The sequence below is a fragment of the Notechis scutatus genome, chromosome 4 (assembly GCF_049901735.1).
Source record: "Notechis scutatus isolate UNSWTSFEM ecotype Mainland chromosome 4, rNotScu1.2, whole genome shotgun sequence".
Classification (NCBI taxonomy): Eukaryota; Metazoa; Chordata; class Lepidosauria; order Squamata; family Elapidae; genus Notechis; species Notechis scutatus.
The window spans coordinates 134,211,312-134,237,398 of NC_142012.1; the positions used below are offsets into that span (position 1 = coordinate 134,211,312).

General features: G+C 38.8%; 1 protein-coding gene across 1 annotated transcript in view; it reads left to right on the forward strand.

Annotated features, from left to right (window-relative positions):
• The first annotated feature begins 229 nt into the window (after window positions 1–229).
• PXYLP1 (2-phosphoxylose phosphatase 1) overlaps window positions 230–26,087 on the forward strand; it is a 52,665-nt gene continuing 26,807 nt past the window's right edge. Inside the window, exons 1-2 of the mRNA XM_087965010.1 lie at window positions 230–628; window positions 16,969–17,093. Coding sequence (XP_087821136.1) covers window positions 17,015–17,093 — 79 coding nt within the window. The 5' untranslated portion in view covers window positions 230–628; window positions 16,969–17,014. The remainder of the gene's footprint in view (window positions 629–16,968; window positions 17,094–26,087) is intronic.

A 26,087-nucleotide genomic window follows, 5' to 3' on the forward strand; every position in this document is an offset into this window, starting at 1 on the left:
TATTTTCATTTCTGTTTGTATTTCTGTATTATGTATTTTGACAATCTAATAAAATTTGGGACTGTTCAGCGCCAGGTTTTTCTGTCATCCAATTTTTGTCCACGTTTTCATCTTTCTCTTTCTCCGCCCACTTCTTCAGCGCAGGGCGGCCCAAGTCAAAGATTAAAGTACTGTATGCAAAAATATTGCATTAAAAAAAACAACACGCCAGCACTCTCAGCGTTGACTCGTCGTTAAGGCAGGAACTTTAGCCTAAGCAGACAAGGCCCTGTGCGGACCAATCTCGGCGTAACACGCCTTCCCCTTCGTCCGCGCGGGGAATCTCTGACAAAAGCAAGCGAAAGGGAATCGCGGAGGCATACGTCATTCTTTGCCACGGGCGTGGATGAAGACTAGGGGGCGCTGTGGAGGACTTTGGAAAACGACCAATGGAAGGCAGGAAGAGGCGAAGCTCGGCGTGCGAATCAACGAGGCTGGCTCAAGTTAATACTCGCGCCGCGGCGACGGAACAGAAAGCCGACCCACGAGCCGGGAAGGGAAGGCGGGAACGAGGGCTGCTTGGTGGAAGCGGCGGCGTTGTCTGATCGGCGAGGGATCCTACCTTGACCGGGGAAGGCACCTATAAGAGGTAGGTAGGAGGCAAGGTTAAGTGCAGATACCCGGGGAATGAGAACAGTGGGTGCCCGCCATCCCCTGCCTCGGCGAGACGTTTCATCGACGGCTTTTCCCTTCGCCCGTCCCACCGCAGCCACGAAGCAGGACAGCTCTGGCTAATTCCGTTCCTGCTGAGCGCAAAGGCAGCTGCTGTGTTTGGGCTCCAGCGTGGCGGCAGTCTCGTCCTTCTTTCCCACGCCTCCGGAGGCAGCTGCTTTCTGTCCGCTGTGCCAAGCTGCGGCAAGCGTTCCCTTGCTTCCGACCCGGTTCGTTGTTTTCTGACTAGGAATGCCCTGGTATGCCCTCTTGTGCACCATCCAAACCGCCTCAGTTTCTTTTCTGCAGATCCGTCTTCTTCATCTCTTGCCGGTTAGGATCTGCTTCCACAGGTACCACGGGTTGGGTGGAGAAAAAGCACCAAGAAGCACCAAGTCCTTGCACTTCTGATGAGACTTCTTAGATTATCGGATCACTGCGGGTGGACTTTACCGTTGCCTACACTGAACCCTCTTTGTCTGCCACCCTACATACCCCAAATTGCCTTGCCATGCTATAAAAGCATTCATGAAATATAGTCACGTTTTACTACAATTGGCTGAAGAAATGTAACTCTATGTTCAAGTAGGGTATAGGTAACCCAACTGAATATAAAATAATCAAATTAGTATTTAATTGACATGCCTGGCAGCTGTATCATGTCCAGGTTATTGTGCATTTCCTGATGTACAGTAGTATATGAGGTATTTGCAGAGGAAGAAATTATGCAATCAGATAGTGAGCAAATATTTATTCTGAGTCCCATCAATGCCATAGTTGCAGGAGACTTTGTCTCTTTCAGGAATACCATTTAAGCTATAAGCTATAGCATAATAGTTTATTTTTATATTTATGTTTTAATAAATACTTTATTATTGACGGTATCAGAAAGCTGCTTGTTTTAACTGTGATGAGTACTTTCATGATAAGGACTCTTGTTCCATAACCTGGTTGTGTTTTCATTGCCTCAGTTTATTCATCTAGGAATATCACCTTGATATTCTGGGTTCTGAAGTTTCAGAATATAATTTTCATTACCATCTATTCACACATAATTGTTTCTATATAAAATTTATGTTTGTTTAAATATATTGAGAATATATAAAAATATGTACGTCACCCACTCTGAATGGTTCTGGGCAGCTTATAAAGTATAGTAAAAGCATCACTCATATAAAATAAGAGATGTAAAACAAGAAAACTGAAATAGTGGTTATGGCAAAATTTGAGCCTTCTTTAAGGCTTCTCCCAAACTTAGGTTTTTCCTAAAACTTAGTAAGAAAAGGGCTTGCTTTAATTCCAGGGGCAATTTAATAATATATCACTGCCACAGAGAAAACTATGTTTTTTAAAATATCAAATTATTCAAAACAACCTTCATTAATACCTGAGACATCGATTGATAGATAAAATAGAAAAAAAAATAATGTAGAAAGAATAACATAAATCATCCCTCCATTTCTTTATCAACAAAGAAATGAATGGATGGATATGTTAGAAACTGCTACTCCAAGAGCAACTGCTACTCCATTATAAAGCTTTTGTTATTTTGAATAATACAAAAATCTCATTAATCAGGATGACTGAGTTTCACTAAAATCCAAAGTATAAACTTTCCAGAAGCCCAAGCATATAGTTGGTAGAAGCTGTGTTAAGATTTGGACAAAACTAGGCTAGATAAGAATCTAAAATTAGGAAATAACAGTTACTGTAAAAGCTAGGAATTAAACTATATTTTATCAGATCCAGAGATTTAAAATTTTTTGGCCTTGTGCATTGAAGTTCAGTAGTTTGATCATGGCATTATCTTCCTAGTTTCCTTGCTTCCAAGCTTCAGCCCTCACAATTACAATCCATTTCCTGTTACACTTTCCATATATCTGGATTTGGTCAAAAGTTCAAAAATCCTTTTGGAAGTACTTAAAAGTTGAGTGACATAGTTTAGGTTATGCTGCTCTTTAGAAAAGAGACTGTATGGCTCCTGCTCTTAGCTTTGCTTCATGTTTCAAAACCTTTATTGGTCTTAGAAGAAATCAATGAACTAAGTGGATGTAGTAATGAAAGTAAACAGCATTGCAATTGATAAAAATTATTGTGCTGAACATACGAGTAACACTTTCTGTCGGGCAATGCTTCTAAGAACTATTATATATAGTTATGCTGAACAAGAATGATGGGATTATGGATTGGTTATTTTCTACTACAGGGAGTGGTCTAGACCAGGGTCCCAACCGCGTCCGCGGACCGTCAACCGGAACAAGCCGCCGTGGTTGCTGGCGCCGCCATCTTTTTGAGCGCTCTGGTGAGCTTTTCCGGGTAAAAGCTCACCGGGCGCTGTTTATCATAAAGATGGGGCGCAGCCTCGAGCTTTTCCGGGTAGAAAGCCATTTCTACCCGAAAAGCTCACCAGAGCGTGCGCGCATCTTTTTAAACGCGCTCGTGACGCCACCGAAGCCTTTTCGTCATAAAAGATGGCGGCGCCAGTTGACGCTGAACGGCGCGGCGCCCAGCTGATGTCGGAACCGGGCCGCGTCGAAAAGGTTGGGGATCCCTGGTCTAGACTATATCTGTTCTGATTTAACATTTGTCTTGATGATATGGGCTCTATATAAAATACGTTGTATGGGATAGCATTCAAAAATACAGTTTCCTTCTCAGAAAAAGACCAACGGAATGTGCTGTTTTTCTTTTTTAATGAGACCTGGAAACATTTTTAAAACTATGATATCATTGCGGTACTGTAATTTGAAGTAATTCAGACCATATTATCATCTAATGTTCTTTCTTGTTCTTCATGTCTACAATAGAATTGATAAATGTCTCTATTCTTAATGTCCCATTCAATAATTTTGAAAGGAGGATAAGGGTAAAAAGTGAGTAGGTTTGCTGGACATCAAGCCAGGTATTAATCATTATAATTTTCCAAAGCAGGAAAGCAGGTGGAAGCCCTACTGGAGAACATATTTCACATATTCTCTTTTTAAATAGTCTAATGCACGGGTGTCAAACTTGATCGTGTTACGTTAGATATCACAATTTTTTTTGCCTTTGAAGAGCTGGGTAGGTGTAGCCACCAAGGCTGTGGCCGGGCAATTTGACATCCCTAATCTAATGTGTTTTCCTATTTAGTTACATTTATTCATTCTGATACTAAAATTGTGAATTCTGTAATAAATCACATTTACCCAAGGAAATTACTTAATTACAACTGATTAAAACACTTCTTTTATTGTTTAGTCATTTTTCTTTATTCATTCATAGATATCAGCATCCGTTTCAGGCAATGTTCTCCATTTATACTCTTTTCATGTTTCCTCATGAAGCAAAACACAGAATTTCTTCACAATGCTTTTTGAACAGTTAATGCTAGAACATTCTCCTGGAAGCATCCTAATGCTCTCAAGGAGATGTACAGTATGTATAACTATGCATAGTTATTATGCCTTTGAAGTTGTTGAGCATACCTGTGAATATATGCTTAAAATGATTTACAAAGCAGACCTTAGAAATGCATTGCAATAGCAATTTAGCTGAGGTAATTCCTTTTACAAACTCTAAACATAGTTGTTTCATTTATTTGAGATTATTATTCAGCTAATCTTAAAATTTTAGTAATTTAAAATGTGTGTGTTTGTGCTATTTTCATATAACACTTAAATTATACTCCTTTATTAAAGTCAAATTTCTTAAAATGAGTATCAAGTTATTTGCTATCTTAGGATGCATCGAATAAAAAAATACAGTATCATCTAAATGTTAACTACCACTTACACAATTCCTTCCATTCAATCATGATAGCTGGGGCTAATAGGAAATGAACTTCAAGAAACTAGAAAGGCATTGGATAGTAAACCATGAACCAGATTTACATTTGTATTTCTTGATTTGTCTTTCCCTTTGTAAATAAAATAATGTTTGATCTTTGCTGCTTGATTAATTTCCATATTAGCTGATAATGCTGCTTAAGTAATTTCCATATAATTGTATTTATTATCTCAGGAGGGAGAATTCTATGACAGTCTTGCCTGGGCTTGTGTCATGCCTAGGTCGAAAGATGACATAGTGCAATCCAAATGATTGGATTCTTTATTTGCTTATGCCTAATGGATAGAATCTTGTCACAGTAAAGATATAACTTTCTAACCTAATAGATAACAGCTTGGGAAATGTTTAGGGTATGACTCCTGAACCTCTTCCTGCCTCAGACTGCTCAGTTTCTTAATTTGGTGTTCCTGGCAGAATTTCCTCCTGTCTTTCTCCTGATACATGTTCCATCACAACTTGTAATCTAATCTGTGTTGAGGTTGGTTGTTTCTTAGATGGGAAACCATTAGGCATCAACAGGCTGTATGGGAAAGAAAATGGTAGAAAGCCATGGTAAATCTTTTCTGTATTGTTGCCAAGCAAATTACGTGGATGTGCCCATAAATTCACCATGAATTGAGGTCAACTTGAAGGAAGTTTACTTTGAATTGCTTAATTGTTACCAGTTTCACCTGAAGAGCAAAAACTAGACTCTTGATTAATACCTGGTGTTTCCTAAGATTGTGTTTGTTTTGGCAGCGAGACAAAGAAAAAAGGACGAAATATTCCATCCCAGATATATTTTGAGTGATGTTAACAGCTACCATGGTAAATTGAACTTGTATTGTGCATTCTTTTATCACAGACTGGTGCTTTGACGAACATTTTATTAGTAGGTTCCAAGTCAAACATAGATTGACAAATAGTTTTACTACCATTATAATGGATATAATTCTCTTTCCCATTCTTATTTATCAATTTTTGCTTGATCTCTATCAAACTTTCCATTCTATTCCTTTCCTCTTAGATTAATTTATTCAGACATTGTCCGTCAGTTTGGGCAATTTTTCAACCCTGAAGTGGGTCAGGTAATGCAGATAGAACTCCTTAAATTTCTGTTGTGTTGTATAACATTATTTACGTTACTGTACATTATTTTTGTTCAACAGTGATTTATACTGGATTATATTAGTAATCTATTTGGAGAGAAAAATTTGCTAGAGATACACCTTACAATGGCATAACTGGTTTTCTAATTTTAATTATAAAAAGATAAAATAGTTTTTCAAACGCATGGAAAAGGAACTACCTCATAATTCTCCACTGAGCCGAAGGGAGAGTCTAGGATGGGGTAGTTTCTAGTCTCCTAGCTCTGCAGACCGAGTTGAAAAACTGAGGACACACCCCCTGGTAACGGTCCCCACTTCTTCACTCGGTCTCAGCGTGTTCAGACCACCCTTTAAGGGCTCTGAATAGTTAAGATTGTAGAAGAATTTTCACCCCCTGGATTAAGCTTTTTGTTTTAGAGAGGCTTAGATCAGGTTTGACAGCTAGCTGGCTTGCTGGTTTAGCACTTTCATTTTTCCGCGCCTTTTTTCCGGTTTGCGTTTTTTTGCTTATCATTTAATTTTTAAACTCCTTTCTAGTGGACTGGTTTTTTCCCTTTCTGGTTGGAAATTGGGTGGAGGTGACCCTGAGAGCCCGTGTGGCCTGGGCTGGGGGCAGGAGGTGGCGTCTTACTTAACTCACCTTCTCCCGATCCACTTTCCCTTGACTTGGGCTAGCTGCATCTGCTGCTAAACGCCCTTTTTTTCAGCAGCGGCGGCAGCCATTTCTCACGTTTGGGGAAAAGGAACTACCTCATAATTTTCTGTGTCTCATTTCCTGGATAATATGTTTATTATGTTTTATCGAAGTAGCAGAAAAAACATATAATGTGTTCTCGTTTTTAATCTTATTAAAGTCCTTTTATTAGTGACTTATACAAGTACAAAACTCCTTAAATTTTATACCTGTGATGTCTTCAGGATTTAAAATAAAGCTGAACTACATTAACTACATTATTTCTTCTAGGCAAAAACTGCAAATATTTTTTTATTTTATTAGGGAAAATGGCCAACTCCCAACTTTTCTCCTTAAGCGTCCAACTTTTTCCCTAAAGCAGCTCCCTATAGTGCAAATGAAACAATGGATCTTACTCAGTAGCTTATAAAATGAAGATGAAAGGAAATCATAGAGGAGGCTTTGGAAATGAAGATTGAAAATCTATTTCACTAGATTTTAAAGCAGCTTTTTAGGACATTTATGACATGCTTATATTTCATATGTAGGAGGAATTCAGGATTCTGAATTTCATATGTAGAATTGTAATGTGAGAAGGCCAGCTTGAACAAGTTACTTGCTCATAGACATGACCGTATTGGCAGCTGACAAAAAAAACAACAGAAATAATTAGAGAATGATTTAAAGCTAGGTATTTGAGAATCTGATTACTAAATAATATTTTCAAGCTTTTACACAATCCTTACGTTGCTTTGCCATTGTAAGAAATATGGCTACTCTTCAGGTATATTAAAACATCACACATTTTACATGTCTTTACCATAAGAAAATTTCCTCTGTTGTGTATTGAATCTTTTCTCAAATTGTAAATATAATTTGGATTAGACTAAATTTTAAAGACCCATGAAAGTTTGATTCCAGAAGTGTAGAGAATGTACTATGGAAAAGTATAACATAGTCCAAAGAATATTCTCTAGGTTGCTTCATTATTGTTATTTTATTCCTTTGTATCATAGCTTTTTGAATTTTTTATCTGCAGAAAAAAAAGCTTTTTGTCCTTTTGCAAAGGACAAAATGGTTATTACGATTATCTCTTTTTGTATAAGAGACTATTTCTCTTATACAAAAAGAGATAATCATAATAACCATAATAACTTATGATGATAAATCATTACATGCTTAATGACTGTAGGTAGCTCTCAACAAAGAAAAAATTATATTTAAAAAATAAAAAATGCCAAGCACAATGAAGTGAGAGGTCTGACATATCTCACTGAAGGATGAAAAGATCTTTAGAACAGCTGTTCTAAACAACAGCAGAGCGGGTACTATCTGGATCTCAGAGTGAACCTAATTCCAGAAGGTGGGGACTGCTCATTCTAAAGAAGGTATGTTTTGGGGGTCAGAGAAATGAGATTGCTTAATTGAAGGTGCCTGGTGCTTAGCAAGGTTGTATTTTATAAGGGTTTGAATTTACAGAATTATTTCTGGGGCATCGTGGCTAAAGATGAGAAATGCAAATACAAATAATAGTATGAGAAAGGAAAATGGAATCAAAAGGAAGAAGAATACATTGTAAATAACAAACTAAAAGACTCAACGTCCATCCCACCCCTGAAAGGACCTAATGGCAAAGACTGCAACGAAGACACCATCAAAGCAAACCTATTTAAGACATTCTTTGGCTCAGTATATGTAAACAGCAATGGATCATGCCCAGTATTTCCTAGTCGAACCACAGACAACTACAATGATCTAATACATACTGATTTTACAGAAGACATTGTTGAAAAAGCACTGCGCAATTTAAAACCATCCCTATCTATTGGACCAGACGGAATATGTGCCTACTTCTTAAAAAAGTTATCCACTGACATAGCCGAACCTCTAAGCATAATCTTTGAAAAATCTTTCAGGACCAGCTCCTTGCCAAAACTATGGTCACAAGCCATGGTCATCCCCATCTTCAAAAAGGGAGACCCCAGCCTAATTGAAAATTACAGACCAATCTCCTTATGCTGCGTCACCTGTAAAGTCCTGGAATCAATTATTAACCAATCCATCATCCTCCACCTAGAAACAAACAACCTACTCTCTAATAAACAATTTGGTTTCAGAAAAAAACTATCCTGTAATCTGCAACTCTTACACTGCAAAAACATATGAACTACACAACTTGATCAGGACAAAGCAATAGATGCAATCTACATAGACTTCTGTAAAGCCTTTGATTCAGTGGTACACGACAAACTACTAAAACTAAAATCTTATGGTATCTCTGGACATCTACATAACTGGATAGAAGCATTCTTGTCAAACAGACAACAAATGGTCAAAATTGGGAGTGTCCTATCAAATTCTGTAGCTATCAACAGTGGTGTCCCCTAAGGCAGTGTTTTAGGACCAACTCTTCATACTCTACATAAATGACCTCTGTGATCATATTAAGAGCAACTGCGTTGTTTTCGCTGATGATGTAAAGCTATTCAACACCACAGACAATACTACTACCCTCCAAAAAGACCTTGACTATGTATCAGAATGGTCAATCAAATGGCAACTTCAAATCTCAACAAATAAATGTTCTGTCTTACATGTTGGCAGAAAAAATCAGCAAATAAAATACAAGCTAAATAGTCAAGACCTTGTTGATGATCCAAACTTTGTCAAGGACATTGGAGTACTCATCTCAAATGCTAGAGCCCACTGTAACTACATAGCCAAAAAGGGATTAAGAGTTGTTAATCTAATCCTACGTAGCTTCCTCTCTGGTAATATTACACTACTAACTAGAACATACAAAACATTTGCTAGACCTATACTTGAATACAGCTCATCAGTCTGGAACCCATATGTATCTGATATTAACACAATTGAAAAAGTCCAGAAATATTTCACAAGAAGAGTTCTCCGCTCCTCTACTCTTTGCAGAATACCTTATGCCACCAGACTTGAAACTCTAGACCTAGAAAATCTAGAACTACGCCGCCTCCGGTCCGATCTAAATATAGTATATAAAATCATACATTGCAATGTCCTACCTGTTAATAAATGCTTCAGTTTCAATCATAACAACACAAGAGCACACAATAGATACAAACTCAAGGTTAACCACACCAAACTTGACTGCAGAAAATATGACTAGCAACAGAGTGGTCAATGTTTGGAATACTCTACCTGACTCTGTGGTTTCTTCCCCAAACCCCAAAAACTTTAACCTTAGACTGTCTACTATTAACCTCACCCCCTTCCTAAGAGGCCTGTAGCCTTCCTAAGAGGTGTGCATAAGCTCACCAATCGTGCCTACCATCCCTGTCCTATTGTTTTTTATTTTCTTACATCTATCTCATGTATTCAAAACTATATTTATTCTTATACCTGTTCCTTGTAAGCGACATTTGACAAATCAAATAAATACTAAAATAAATACTAAAATATATGTTAAATATATGAGTTTATCAAAGATGTGCTAGAAGTGCTCTGAGATATTTAAGGACATTAAGTATACAAAACAACCTATAGTAGATTACAGGTAGTCTTCAATTTACAACCATTCATTTAGTGACCATTTGAAGTTATAAGGACACTGAGAAAAGAGACTTAAGAACATTTTTCACACATATGACTATTGGAGCATCCCCATGGCCAATGTGATCAGTATCCCAGATACATGTCATCATCTTTTGCGACCATCCACACCAAAGTCGATGGGGAAGCCAGATTCATTTAACAACTATGTTGCTAACTTAATCACTGCAGTGATTCACTTAACAATTGTGTCCCAGAAAGGCTGTAAAATGGGGCAGAATTAATTAACTTGCTTAGCAACATAAATTTTAGGCTCAATTGTGATCTTAAGTCAAAAACTATCTGTACATGCATCATATTGGTACATTTCAGATGGCTCAGAACTGAAATATAGAATACATAGTCTGCATATGACCAGGAAGTTCTAAATGTCATCTCTATAGCATATAGCCATTACATTGAAAAAAAGGAATGTGATTCTAGACTTAATCTTAAATGGCAATCTCACTTATTGTGTGATATGAGTATAAGAGGACTAATAGAAAATCTTCAGATTGCTACCAAAGTTATTTTATTATAAAAGTGGAAAATTGATAACAAATTTGAAAGTAATGCTCTTTAACTTCAAAGGAGCAACTTCTTAAAAAAAGTGCAACATATTTTTCCATTTTTGTTGTGTTTGTTTAGTTTTCTCAAATCATATTAGAAACGTGATTTCATATAGTATAGTGATTACCTTGTGTTTGAATTAGCTCCACTTTCTTAGAATAAGCTTATAACTCTTTTTAAATTGAATTTATTCATCTGAGATATAGCTTTTGAATATATTGTCTGATGTACTTGATTTAACTATATTATTCCCTGAGATATGCTTTTTTTTTCTTCATCATGTTGATGAATCATCATTAGGAACATGAATTATAGAATGATATTTATAATGATCCTCCTATGACAGAATTCAATGATAGAAACAACTGGAATAAAATACATTTTTGACTATAGGTGTACTAAGTTCTATTTTAAGATGAGTAGGAAATATTGGCATAAAAACAAAATTATGACACAGAGCACAAAGTTCAGTTACAGTACAAAAAATTAAATTGTTATGTAGAAAAAACTATTACATTTTCTTTTGTTTTTTTGCTTGTTTTTTGCTTTGGCAATTACAAGGATCATTCAGTTTTCTAGGTAACATTTTCGGAAATAATGTGCCATTGCTTTCTAACAGAAAGGCCCAAAATCCTGCAGTTGTCTTTCATAGGACTAGAACTAGGGCTTTCCCACTTTCCCACTTCTATTTCAGTACCTTATTTACTGGACAAAACTAACTCTCATTTTATTTCCTTGATCTATAATCATTAATATTTTCTTCCCAATCAATTGGCCTTCTGTATGAATATAGAAATTGTAACGATCCTATTTTGACTTGATGCATATGTCTACAGTCACCTATGTACAGCAATTATGTGTACAACAGTTATGTTGGCAATTGCAAATATGCCCTTAGTAGATTGATTGTCTCCCTAAATGGGACCATTAAAAGAAAATAATATGGGTGGTAGTCGAATGAATATACTGCATTTCTGGAATAGTTAATGATACTCTGGGGAACAATTCTAATAAATGCATTTGAACCACAAGGATATCCTTTGAAAGCAATAACAATTAGTATATTGACTTGATATAGGACAAATCGTTATTGGATATTAATATTTAAGAGTTAATTCTACTTATTTCAGATATCTTTTTTCAGAAGCTAAACTGGGTCTAAAAACTAAGCCTGCCTGCTGCGTGATGTAGTTACTGCTGCACCCACCTATGTTGATGAATAATTCATCTAGCATTTCGCCCTAATCTTAGTTTATGAGAAAGATAGGAATTCTACACCATGTACTGCCTTTCTGTAAAATCAAGTATAAAACATGGGAAAAATCTATAATGCAGTTCCTGTTCTTATAGTGTAAATATATGTGACTGGGAACTTCAGTACTTACCCCTCACTTTGTCAAAGTGGACATAAAATACAACTTTAATAAACAAATTCAAAATATATATGAAGCCTAAATTTATAAAATATGTGCAGGCCACAAGATGATGATTCGTTGTTATAATTAGCAACTTGGGAGAGAGAGAACTTACATATCAGCTCCCCAAAAAGAGAAAAATAAATCTTAAACTCAGCCTGAAATCACACAGAATGCCGTACACGTGCAGAAAAATCAGAATAAGAATAACGCTGCACAAGGAGATAAAAAATTAAAAATGTATGAAACGTAGAATAACAGTAGCAATGGCACTTAGACTTATATACTTGTTCATAGTGCTTTACAGCACTCTGAACCATTTACAGTGTCAACATATCTGGGTTCTTGGAAAAATGGAAGGTTAAGTCAACCTTGAGTCGAACAGGATCGAACTCCAAGCTCTGGCAGAGTTAGCCTGTTATAATGTTTTCTAACCACTATGCCATCTGAATTTTAGAGATAGCCTAAATCCCAAATTAAAGTCCACTGCTTCTTTGTCCCTTGACTTCCCTAGTTTCTTGAAATAATTATATTTATTTAGTTATTCCCACTTGCTTTACAGGTCAGGTACCAGAAGGCTCTCACATCCTTCAATTTTGCTTTGGCCCTTTAAAGAAACAAATCTGTTTTTCTCTCTTTAAAAGGGAAGGAAGAGGATATGTGCCAAAGCTCATGCTTGAGACAAGATGTCTATTTGAATTCAGACTCTGTTGGCATCTAGACTGGCAATGTGCTGTCCAGCCAGTGTATGGCAATTGGTAGCAATTGTGAGCAATTGTGATTCCCTTAAGGGAATGCATCATGGTAAATGTAGTTAAAGGTATCCTGGGAAATGTAGTTCATGTCACGTGGCCACATCTGTAATCCCAATTGGTCACTAATTTAACCCTCCATGGGTTGGGGGAGTTTTCCTCACTTTTGCCTGAATTCCCTAACTCATGGCAGCTGCTTTCTATCGCTACGAGATGGGTTAGGAGATAACCACCTTTTACCTACAAGGCAGAGATACAAAGGATTGGTCATTAAAGAAGAACTTCATCACAAATGTGAGTTATGAGGATACCTGATGAACTAATAAATGTACTTTGTTATGGACGTCTTGTTGAGTTTATCTATCTGCATCTGCACAGCTTACAAATCCACCACTGTGCAGAAGACAGAAAAGGCAGTGAGGCTACAATTTTACATATCCTGTCACTTCAGACTAGTGATCATGCACATTTTGCGAATCAAATATTTGAATTAGTCTTCGTATTCATGCTTGAATTCAACTACGATAATTTTTTTGTATTTCTTCCACATTTTCCTCTTTAGTAATCAGACTAGTATATTTGAGAAAATTCTGGAAAAAAATGTTCTTTGGTCATCTTTCACTTTTCTTCCCTACCTCCGCTATATACATATAGTTTATGTAATAAAGCAGCCCTACTATGTCAGCAAAAGATTTCTGCACATTGTTTATCATAACTTGCTGTCCTGAGGGTGGAGAATTCAGGAATCCTTCCTAAAGTTTTTAAAAGATTTTTTTTAGATGCTTTGCATATAAAGCAACTGTATGTACTTTCCAATAAGTTTCAGTACATCCCAGTGGACTACCATCGTCTTTTTACACTCCAATAATCCTGGAAAACATTTTGAGTTCTCATCCCTGATAAGTATAATTATTTCAGAAGGTAGACTGAAAAAAATGATTACTTTGGAACTAAGCCAATATGTTGAAGTTGTTGCAATGATTCACTGTAATAATATGTTTAACTTTTGTTTTGAGACCAGCAGTTGATATTATAAAGTAGTTCTTTGGAAATGTCAAGTACTGTTTTTATATGATTGAAAGTTGGAGTTGTTAACTACTTTAGTAGCATAGTAATTTTTCATGCCTGTGTGCTTAGTCTAGGAGAACATAGTCATGACATCTTTGATGTGATTATATCAACCACAGATTTAGCAACTATTTGAATATACAAAGCTATGTGAGTAAAGTATTTTTCCTTCAATATAGAGTGCTCTACATGTTTCTGTTTCATGCTGCTGTTTCAATTAAAAAGTGTTAAAAGTAGCAAATGGGGACTTTATAAAATGGATGAAGTCTCCTTCATTAAAGCAGCCATGTGTTCTAGAAGGCATTCCTGACTGCAGTGTAAGGGAAGAAGTGTTTCTGCATGTGTGTTCAGTTTTCTTTATCAGCTGAAGAGTAGTTTGTGCATATACATTTGTAAGCAGCAAAAGACAACCTTTGTTAGGACCACCCACTTAGCTTCATGAGACCAATTCACTTCAAGAAGTGCCTCCCACCCTTGTGAGTTTATTTTTATACCTTCAGTTTACAATTGCTAGGCTGGGATAGAGGAAGCTTCTAATTACAAGTAATAAAGGATGATGAGCATTCTGGTCTTGGCATATCTTTCTAAAGATCATAGAGCTGCATTCATAATATTTTTCATATTTCTTCATTTTTTCCACAATATGCTTGAAAAACATAACCACTCTTCTTTGTATAATTTAGTGTTTTCCAAATTTTCCAAATACTCTCTAATAAAAAATTTGGTTTCAGAAAAAAAACTATCCTGTAATCTGAAACTCTTACACTGCAAAAACATATGGACTACACAACTCGATAAGGGCAAAGCAACAGACACAATCTACATAGACTTCTGTAAAGCCTTTGATTCAGCGGTGCACAACAAACTACCACTAAAATTAAAATCTTATGGTATCTCTGGATACCTGCATAACTGGATAGAAGCATTCCTGTCAAACAGACAACAAATGGTCAAAATTGGGAGTGTCTTATCAAATTCTGTACCTGTCAACAGTGGTGTCCTCCAAGGCAGTGTTCTAGGACCAACTCTCTTCATACTCTACACAAATGACCTCTGTGATCATATTAAGAGCAACTGCGTTCTCTTCGCTGATGATGTAAAGCTATTCAACACCACAGACAATACTACTATCCTTCAAAAAGACCTCGACTATGTATCAGAATGGTCAACCAAATGGCAACTTCAAATCTCAACAAATAAATGCTCTGTCCTATATATTAGCAAAAAAAAATCAGAAAAGAAAATACAGGCTGAATAGTCAAGACCTTGTTGATGATCCAAACTGTCAAGGATCTTGGAGTACTCATCTCTAATGATCTAAGTGCTAGAGCCCACTGTAACTACATAGCCAAAAAGACATTAAGAGTTGTTAACCTAATCTTACATAGCTTTTTTTCTGATAATATTACACTACTAACTAGAGTATGCAAAACATTTGCTAGACCAATACTCGAACACAGCTCATCAGTCTGGAACCCAAATTATGTATTTGATATTAACACAGTTGAGAAAGTCCAGAAATATTTCACAAGAAGAGTTCTCCACTCTTCTACTCTTTGCAGAATACCTTATGCCACCAGACTTGAAATTTTAGACCTAGAAAACCTAGAACTACACCGCCTTCGGTCTGATCTAAGTAGAGGATATAAAATTATACATTGCAATGTCCTACCTGTCAATGAATGCTTCAGTTTCAACCATAACAACACAAGAGCAAACAATAGATACAAACTCAAGGTTAATCCCACCAAACCTGATTGCAGGAAATACGTCTTCAGCAACAGAGTGGTCAATGTCTGGAATACTCTACCTGACTCTGTAGTTTCTTCCCCAAACCCCAAAAACTTTAACCTTAGACTGTCTACTATTGACCCTTTCCTAAGAGGCCGGTAGGGGGCGTGCATAAGCTCACCAATCGTGCCTACCGTCCCTGTCCTATTGTTTCTTTTATTCTTCTTATATGTATCCATGTATTCATAACTATGTTTTTACTTGTACCTATTATCTTGTAAGCAATTGACAAACCAAATTAAAAAAAATTGTTGCTGTCAGTATGTATTGAATTTAAAATTCTGTAGTACCCAGCTAACATATATTAGAAGGTAACCAAGTTAAAAATCATTTGTGTAAACTGTTCAATCACATAATTAAGTTTCTCTAGTAATGTGTTATGTATCTACTTTAAATTTATATATTTGAATAATTAGGTAATCTTTTGTGTGTTGTTCTTTTCTGGAAAACTTCCTTATCATAACATACTTTTAAATAAAAGTTTGTCCTATGTGTTTTAACATTATTTAACAAATATGTATGTTTTGCACTCATTGTATGGCTGTTAATGTTCAGGTTCATGTAGCTTTGGAATGGTTTGGAAAAATGTTGAATGAACTCATTAATCGTCAGTATATTTGTATATTTGTAAATATTTATGCAAATAGAATAGAATAAAAAGTTTATTGTAGCTTTAAAAGTACACTAATCAGCATACATTAAAATAAAAATTCATTTCATTCAGTTCTCAAAAGATAACCATTATGCATTTGTAACATTTTACTGTTCAGTTCCTACCTGTAGTTCTCATTGTGTTTTCTTTAAAATTTAGGTAGCCTAGCTTAGTGTAGAACTGATTTTAAAAAAATTTAAAAATCAGTTCTTGAGTTTATTTTTGCAAAGTGGCTTTTTCACTCCTTCCCCCAGCCTCACAATACAAATCACCAGTACTTCAGATAAAGTGAAAAGCATTTATTCATGAAGGATAAGTTTTGTATAGGGTACAGAAACAAGTGATACATACATTCAGTATATATCGTGTGAATGTATGGGTTACTTTACCCCCTTTCCCAGTTGAATTTGTATCTTTATACTTGCAAGTGTTTCGAGTTCTTCCAGAATACAACCCCTATTGTTTATTTTGTGGTTTAAGCTAGTTTTTACAAGTAAAAAAGAAATGTCTTTGGATAAATAGAAAACTTAGTTTTCTGAACTTCAAAAGAAGTATGAAAGAAAGTATGGATACCATGCTAAAATGCTAATGTCACCTTTATTAAATTTTAATTTTTAATATGCTTTAAGTTTTAATATGCTTTAATAAATATGCGTTAATATGCGTTAATAAAGCATTTATTAACAATGAAGCATAACATTACAGGTAACAATGATACCTTGCAAACATGATTTAAGAAAATTATCAAATATAGCAACATGGAGAGTGATAATGTACTATAAGAGTTACCTGAAGAATTCTTAAGTTTTATATATATATTTCATAAATATGAATATATTAGAATTAATATTTATAATATTTATATTTATATTTTCAGAGTATGCTGGAGGTAAAACCATGAAGAAATAGTGGAAAGAAGAATAATGTTTTTCCGAAATCGTTTTCTGTTTCTGTTGGCTTTAGCTGCCTTATTAGCCTTTTTGAGCCTTAGCCTCCAATTCTGTAAGTATAATTTTATATCATAGCTAAGATTTATAAATACCATGTTCTTTTTATTGCATTTTAATGTATGTGTAGGAAGTAAAATCAAAATGTCAGAATGATTGTGTGTGCAACATGAGGACTCATTTTCTGCTTTATAAAAATGACACAAATGACACAATTTTGAACATATTTTAAACAAACTGTTATTAATTCTGACTGTGCGGGCTGAAAATGATTGATATGTTTGATATGTAATAACAAATGAGGAAGGAGAATTCTTTTCCCCCTCACTTTCTGCAAAATATTTAGTTTATTTCATATGTATAGATTTGAAAAACAAATGCAAATTATTCATTACTTTTCTCATATTAGAATTTTTTAATACCGTATATACTCGAGTATAAGCCGAGTTTTTCAGGCCATTTTTTGTGCTGAAAAAATCCCCCTCGGCTTATACTCGAGTCAGATTCCGCTCTGAAAAAAAAATGGGCTCAGAAAACAACGCGAGCCGAGGTCGCTTCGGCTCCGCTCGGCTTCTCCAACATCCGGCACTGCCCTGTTCTATGTGCCGGGCCCGGCAAGTCCGAGCAGCCAGCGCGTGGAGCAGGACGGCGCCGGAGATCGTTGGCTGCTCTTTTCGCAAGCACGGGAGGCCTCCCGGCTGGCCAGCTGCTCTCCTCCTTCTCTGCCTGTTTGTTCTGTGTGACCGAGGAGGAGGAGACCGGCCGGCTGGTTGGGGGAGGCTTTCTGCGCCGAGGGAGGCGGCTGCTGGTGTCCGGCTTTGCTCCGCTTCTCCGATGGTCCGGCGCGGCCGTTCTTTACTTGGGCAGCCGGGCGCCCGCACGCGGCGCCACGGCGGCAACAGGCAGTTCCGCCCGGGCTCCGCTCAGGTGTCTGGCTGGGGCTGTTGGGAGTTGCTGCCGCCAGTGCGGCCCCAGTCCCGCATCGCCTCGGGAAGGGAAAGGCAAAGCGCTTTTGCCTTTCCCTTCCCGGCTGGGGCTGTTGGGAGTTGCTGCCGCCAGTGCGGCCCCAGTCCCGCGTCGCCTCGGGAAGGGAAAGGCCACGGCTTGGAAGGCCGCCGCTGGAGCGAAGCTGCGCAACGGATCGGGCGCGCCGGACGGTTCCGACCGAGCCCCGAGCGTCTTTGGCGCCCGCCCAGCGCTGCGGAGCTCCCTGTACTGGGAGAAGGGAAGACCCCCGGGCGGGGCTGGGAGAGGAGCTTCTCCTGCCCGCCCCTCTTTCTGCGCCCACCAGTGTCCCCGCAGGGCGCCCCGCCCGCAGTCGCCGCCGCTTGAAAGAGACGGGCCGGGGTGGGTAGAAAGGCGCCGGGCGCCCTTGGAGGAGAAGGTCCCGCGTTCGCCTGTCTACCCGCGGATGTCAGCGGAGCTTTGCGCTGCTGCCGTCCGGGGTCTCTGGGCAAACACGTCCACCCAGCGGGGCTTGTCGCCTCGGCACGCAACGCAGCGCTGCCCTCGAATTCCCTGTCCGGTTGCCCCCCTTTGAGGGCGATGGCAGTAAACTGTTCCCGTAGCAGCGGCTGCTCCTCTTTCCCGGCTGGGCTGGTGAACGAGGCTTCGCAGGGCACCTTCGGCTCAGCAATTCTCTCCGCCGGAGCGGCTGGTCCCGGGAGGCCAGCCCCTCTGCCCGGAGGGGCTGGGGGAGGGGCTCCGGTCCGGCCTTCGGCCGTGGTCGTCCCTCTCGCTGATACGCCTGAGGCGCCCCTGGTTGCCTTGCCGGCTGGTTCCTCCGCCACAGAGCGAAAGACACGCTTCCCTCGAGGAGAGCAGGGGATGCGGGTCCTGAGGCAGCCAAGTCCCCCAAATGCTCGCAGTCCCACCTGCCAGCCGGACGGTCGCGCGCTCCCCTCTGGACTCTGCCGGCGCCTGTGCCCTCCAGAAGGCAGGAGGGTCACCCGGGTGGTTTGTTTTTAGCAAACCTGAGAGGAGCACCAAGGTGGGGAAAAGGGAACACGTGACTACGCAGGAGCTGTTCTGGGATTCTTTCCTGCTTCTTGTGCAATCTCACGCCCCTCCCGAGAAGGGACACCCTACCCCCATTTGGGACTTGCGCCTGACAGGGGCCTGATGGAGCCCAGAGCTTTGGAAGTCATTCATTCTTCCAGGCTGCACATGAAGGACATGAAGAGCTTCCAGGCTCTTGAGAAGGGAGGTCTCTGCTCCATCTGACCCTGGAGTAGTGGGGTAGTTGTGATTGCAGGGAAGCCAGGCAACAAATTACAACTCTGGCCTGGCGGGTGGATTCAGACCGCCCTGAAGGAGGACAGAACCCACGTGAAGTTGTGATAACATTCAGAGCCAAAAACAGCCCCACCCCTCTTCGGAGAACCCAGTAGTTCCCACCAAAGAGAGGCGAGGGTGTAAAGGCTGGTCTGAACACAGCTCAGATCTGGCTTTTTAATCAGGGCCAGGGAGCCCCTGAAATGCAGGTCCTGGGCCGCATCCTGATACTTTCCTTGGTGCTCTGGGCAGAAGTAACTGGCCTGCTTCAGTCACAGTTCAGCAGAACACCCACTAAGTACCCCAAGGTTTAGTGAACCATAAACCACTGTTGGCTCCAACAAGGGGACAGGCCGGGAAGAAGTAACTGGGGTTTAGTAAATCTAGAATCATTTTAATCCCAATCCAGATTGAATCCATACAGTCCATACAGTCTTAACTCTCCGAAGCCTCGTTCACCAGCCCAGCCGGGAAAGAGGAGCAGCCGCTGCTACGGGAACAGTTTACTGCCATCGCCCTCAAAAGGGGGGAAACCGGACAGGGAATCCGAGGGCAGCGCTCATTGCGTGCCGGAGGCGACAAGCCCTGCTCGGGTGGACGTGTTTGCCCAGAGACCCCGGACGAAGCAGCGGCAAAGCTCCGCTGACATCCGCGGGCAGACAGGCGAGCGGGACCTTCTCCAAGGCGCCCGGCGCCTTTCTACCCACCCCGGCCCGTCTCTTTCAAGTGGCGGCAACTGCGGGGCGGGGTCGTCCTGCGGGGACACCGGTGGGCGCGGAAAAGGGGCGGGCGGGAGAAGCTCCTCTCCCTGCCCCGCCCGGGGGTCTTCCCCTTCTCCCGGTACAGGGAGCTCCGTGGCGCTGGGCGGGCGCCAAAGACGACGCTCAGGGCTCGGTCGGAACCGTCCGGCGCGCCCGATCCGATGCTAGCAGCGGCTGCGTGCAGCTTCGCTCCAGCGGCGGCCTTCCAAGCCGTGGCCTTTCCCTTCCCGAGGTGACGGGACTGGGGCCGCACCGGCGGCAGCAACTCCCAACAGCCCCAGCCGGGAAGGGAAAGGCAAAAAGCGCTTTGCCTTTCCCTTCCCGAGGCGACGCGGGACTGGGGCTGCACCGGCGGCAGCAACTCCCAACAGCCCCAGCCGGGAAGGGAAAGGCAAAGGCGCTTTGCCTTTCCCTTCCCGAGGCGACGCGGGACTGGGGCCGCACCGGCGGCAGCAACTCCCAACAGCCCCAGCCGGAAGGAAAAGGCAAAAGCGCTTTGCCTTTCCCTTCCCGAGGCGACGCGGGACTGGGGCCGCACCGGCGGCAGCAACTCCCAACAGCCCCAGCCGGGAAGGGAAAGGCAAAAAGCGCTTTGCCTTTCCCTTCCCGAGGCGACGCAGGACTGGGGCCGCACCGGCGGTAGCGACTCCTTCTTCTTTTGGGTTAGTGAATCAATTAAACCTTTCATGATAGTGAGATCGTTTCCCAAATTAATTATTTTTATTTTTGAAATTTACCAGTAGCTGCTGCATTTCCCACCCTCGGCTTATACTCGAGTCAATAAGTTTTCCTCAGTTTTTTTGTGTAAAATTAGGTGCCTCGGCTTATATTCGGGTTGACTTATACTCGAGTATATACGGTAATTACATAATTAAAATATGAGCATCAGACTAATTTTCAAATATAAGAGCATGATTTTAAAAAAGGAAAGAGATAAAGCATAATTATATTTGCAAGGTTCTATTACCAAATCCAATTGTAATATTCTTTTAAACTTGATATAGAGTTGATTTCTTGGTCTGATCTACCTCTTGAGGCTGGTTGTTTTATGCTTTACCTACTCCTTTTCTCCTACTAATGTGAATGGGTTTGTATAGGTGTGTCTATCTGCAATATTTACACATAATTTAATTCCTTTTTCATTGTTTGAGCTTAAGCAGTGTTTTTCTCCTCAGTGTTTTGGTAACAGGTACCTCAGTGCCATTCTCTTTACATTCCACAGACTGTCACCACATCATAGTTAGCGATGAAAGATCATTACATATGAATAGCCCTAAACCACAGCCACTCAATTTTGTCAGAACCTATAGCCAAAACCTGTTCTTCCCCACCTACCTCCAGGCACTGGGAAAACATCTTGATGACAACATTTGGATGGCCTGAGGCAAAAGCATGTATCTGTCATCAGCACATTAATGATACATGACCCCATGCTCATAGATGATCTCACCAATGCTTTCATGTAGCTCTTAAATAGAAGTGCAAAGACAAAAAGTCTTGAAAACTGTCCATACTTTCACAGGGAACAACTCTTGGCCACCCCACTAACACTTCCACCAATCATCATTTTCACATAATAACACTATTTAATCTTTCCCCAACATAACAATCTTATAACATCTGTAAACAATTGGTGTTCTGACACAAACATATGGTCTTGATGCTAGGTTTGGGGAAAAATACATTGATGGGGTAGAAAATTATGTACTTAAAATCTGATTGTAGTATTTGTAGCTATAGTTCCTTCAGTCTGTTCAGCATATTAATAGGCAGTACAGGAAAGCTTGTCTTTTGTATTGAGGCTGTGGCCTTTTTTTCATGTTTTGACTTTGATGTCAACTAATGAGGAACACTTGTGAGAAGGGATGCTGTTGTTTAAAAAAGATTAATGCTAAATGATTGGTGAAATAAACTTTTGTTTATATTTCTATAATGTAAATAAATCATAGCATTTTGATAGATATCAATCAAATACTACTTAACTGATCAGTCATTGTCATTAACAAGCCTGTTCTAGATTGAAATTTAAACCACAAACCTTTATTGCCATTTTCCTAATCTATGGAATAACAGTGGAAAATGCTAAGTCTATTAGAATTTTGCTAACTAGTGTGTGCAGATAGCCCTTGACTTACTACTGCAACTAGGACTAGAAATATGATAATGTTAATGGTTATAAGTTGAGGCGCACACATGACTGGAAGTGCTGTGCTTGTTAAATGAACATGGTGGTCATTAAAACAAATGTGATAATCATTAAGCGAATCCATTTATTTGAATGCTGGAAACTAGCAAAAGTCTCAAATTGTGGTCACGTGACTTTAGAAATGCTGCAACCAGTCATAAAGGTGACCAGTTGAAAGTTAACAACATGACATGGATGCTGCAACCATTTATGGTTATTTATGGTAGTGATTGATGGTGGTGCTTTTTAGGCCCTAAGTTAGTTGTTAAATTCAAATACTTAAATACCAAAAGACAACTGTTGAAAAACCAACTTGGCCCACACTGCATGGTCCCAAACATTTTTCAAGTGTTCTTTCAGACTGTTTTATTTTCCAAAAGCTTGAAGTAGACACAAAACTTTTCTAGACCTAATCCTAATCGATCAGATGGATCAGATTGAAGAGGCAAAACAGTTGGAAACCTTGGAAGAATCTCATATCATATTGTGCTTCAAAGTACATAAAAATGAAAAATTGGAATAAATCAAAATGGAGACCTAATTTCAATGTTCAAGATACATTCAGAATTCTACATATAAAAACCTATAGCTAATATCTATAGAAAGTTACCAAATAATGCAAATGGAAAAAAAGAGAGAGAGAGAGCTTATTTTGGCTATGCGATTAATAATGAGGGGTGGGTGGGAATGGAAAGAATGAGTTTGCTACTTGGAGAAGATGGTAAGATAGTTAATAGATGGCGAGGAAAGTGTTTCTACCATGAATAAATTTAAGGATTCAGAAATAGATCAGTTATGTCTGAAGACCTTGAAGAACTTAATAGATACAATTGTGAAGTGCTTTGAGAAACCATATAGTGCCAAATGATTGGTGTAGGGTGCATGTTCCTATCTTCAAAAAGGGAATAAAAAAAGGACCTGGATAAAAATGCATGTCACCTTAGTATCAGTCCTTTGCAAACTTCTGGTACAGTCTGTTAAGTAGGTGGTTTGTGACAATTTAAAAAAGAATGCATTGTTTGGCAGAAGCCAACATGAATTTATCAAGAAAAAGTTGTACAAAAGAATCAGGTTTCCTTTTCTTTTTGATAAAGTGCTGTTCAAAGAACCATAGAAAAGTGTACAGTGAAGATGGTAAAATGTGGGTTGTATACATGCAACTATTATATGGATATGTGCCTGATTTTACCATTGTACCGAACAAATATACATCAGTGACTTGTATAAAGCTGGATTAAAATGTCAAATGGCATATTGCAGAGCTCTGTTCAAGGCAAAAGAAAAGTAGTGTTTCAGAATAACTAGCAATAACTTTTACTCATAGCAAAACACACTTAAAACATGGGCTATTCTTTTGGGAATGTGAATATGAATTAGTTCAGCAGATACTATCTACTAAAAAAAAAAGTCTTATGTTTAAATGTCTGTTAATGTTAAGAAGCCCATATTAGGTAAGATACCATGATTGCGTTCTAATGTATAAATGTGTTTTTAAGTTTAGTTTAGTTTATTGTCATTGCACCTCGTACAATGAAATCAAACACCATCTTCAATGCACATCATGACCATGATCATGAAAATAAACACAAACACACATCCTTCAACCTTCACACATTGAACCGAAAACACCTAACACAGCACCAGCAATGCTACACAGCAGAATTCAAAAGAGCTACTGTCCTGGGATAGAAGCTGTTTTTCAGCCTATTTGTCCTTGCTTTTATTATTCTGTACCGTCTGCCAGATAGTAATAGTTAAAAAAAGGGTTCCCAGGATGAGATGGATCTTTGAGAAATTTTGAACTTTCTTAAGGCATCGGGAGCTATAAAGCTCTTCCAAAGAGGGGAGAAGGCAACCAATGATCTTCTGGGCAATGACATTAACCCTCTGGAGTGCTTTCCTATCTGCCACTGTGTAATTGGCAAACCATACTGAAGTGCAGTATGTTAAAATGCTCTCTATGGTGCAGCGGTAGAAGGTCACCAGCAGTTATTGTAAAATACATGCCATCCTTGCAAACATAAGAGTTGTGCACAATATAAGTATACATTCAAGTATCGTTGCCTATGACGTGTGTGTGTGTGTGTGTGTGTGTGTGTGTGTGTGTGTTAGAGGGAGAGGGAGAAAGAGAGAATGATTGAAACTGATAAATCATTTGGACTATATTAATGTCTGGGCTGAATTTTTTTTTGTCCACAAAGAATGGAATTATTTAATGTGTACTTTTGAATAAATATTTAGATTTCTTCATGTATACCATCATGCATTCCTCATAATATAAAGGCATCTGTTCAGGACAAAATTAAGCTCTTGGTAAAAGGTCACTTACAAATGTTGTATAAAGAAAGGAGCTCTTTGTCATTATATATATGAAAGATTATATACTATTTTAGGTTTAGTAACCTAGGTGGTATGTATGATGACCTTTACAGAGGAAAAAATAAATCTGAAGAAACATTATAGCTACTGAAACAGACACATTGTTACTATAATTATTTGTTTGGATTTTCTGAAATCTCTGATAGCATTGGGGTACTTTGATGGTATAGGGAAAAATAAGGATCTAGAAAATTGTGATTTGATAGAGATTCAATCCTCAAAAACAAAGGTAAGAATTTAAAGGACATAAAAGCAGTTTATGAAATATATGGGATGTAGAGGAAGTAAAGATTTTCAAGGCTAGAAAGTTATATTATAGAAGCTAGATTTAGCTGTTTCCTTTTCTTTAGCTTACTATTTCTTATTTCTTTTGTGCTTTACATAACATTTTTTATTCAGGAAGGAGTGTGGGGTATATACATGTATAGTGTGCATATTCTCTTGAGGGTACACAGTGATGAGCTTCTCCTGGGAGAAAGATCACCCTAAGACAACAGATGACAAGGTTATAGGCATTGTTTCTTTGGAAACACTGCCAAATATGTTATAGTTGAAGGCCTTTAAAAGTCAAACCTTAACGCTGTTTACCTTAGGCCATTTCAGACACCTCTGTTCTCAGACGAAAATCAATATTATGGACTTACTGTTGTACTCATAAATGAAACACAGCTGTGGTCCAATAGGTAATAATTCACTCTTAAAAGCCAGTGGTTTGGAGGGTTTTAAAATCCAATTTAATCAAGAACTAGTACTCTTTTCTTGCACTAGGGTAAGCAGGAAAATAATGTTAGTTCTCAAAGTACAAAATATTAAAAATTACCAATATTGTTTCAGTAGATTAATCATTCTTAAGCTTTGCAAATGTTTAATGAGAGTCTTAGACTTAGTTAGAGCTATATAATTATTTTTCCATCTTCTTACTAGTCAATTTCATTGGTACGTACATAAGATCATTGAAAAGGACAAGTTTAAATATGAAAACCCTGTTATTGTTAGCTTGTGTCATTGTACAATGTACAATCAACATAGACCCTTGAACAAATGTTATAGAGGTAATTAAAAGGAATGGCTGGAATGTGATTTGTTTTCTTGTTACTTACGTGTTGAGGATTGAAATTCCTGCTTCTGTGTTGTTATATTTTCACGAATAGATTTAATATGAAATATAACAACAATACCTGATTTTAAGCTTTGGGGAAAGAACTCTTGATCAGTAACACCTCAAGAAGGATATTTTCAAATAAGCAATAATAGATTTTCTGGATTTTTACTGTAAAAAAAAATCTGTGAAATTTGAATGCAGATGTTAGAATACATAATCTACCATACGTATTCTTTCTATGCCATTCTTTCTGTGGAATATTTTCTTCATAGGACAATGATAGTAACAGAAATTTCACATGTATTTAAAGAACCACTCAGTAACAATTTAGGTAATTCTTAAGATATT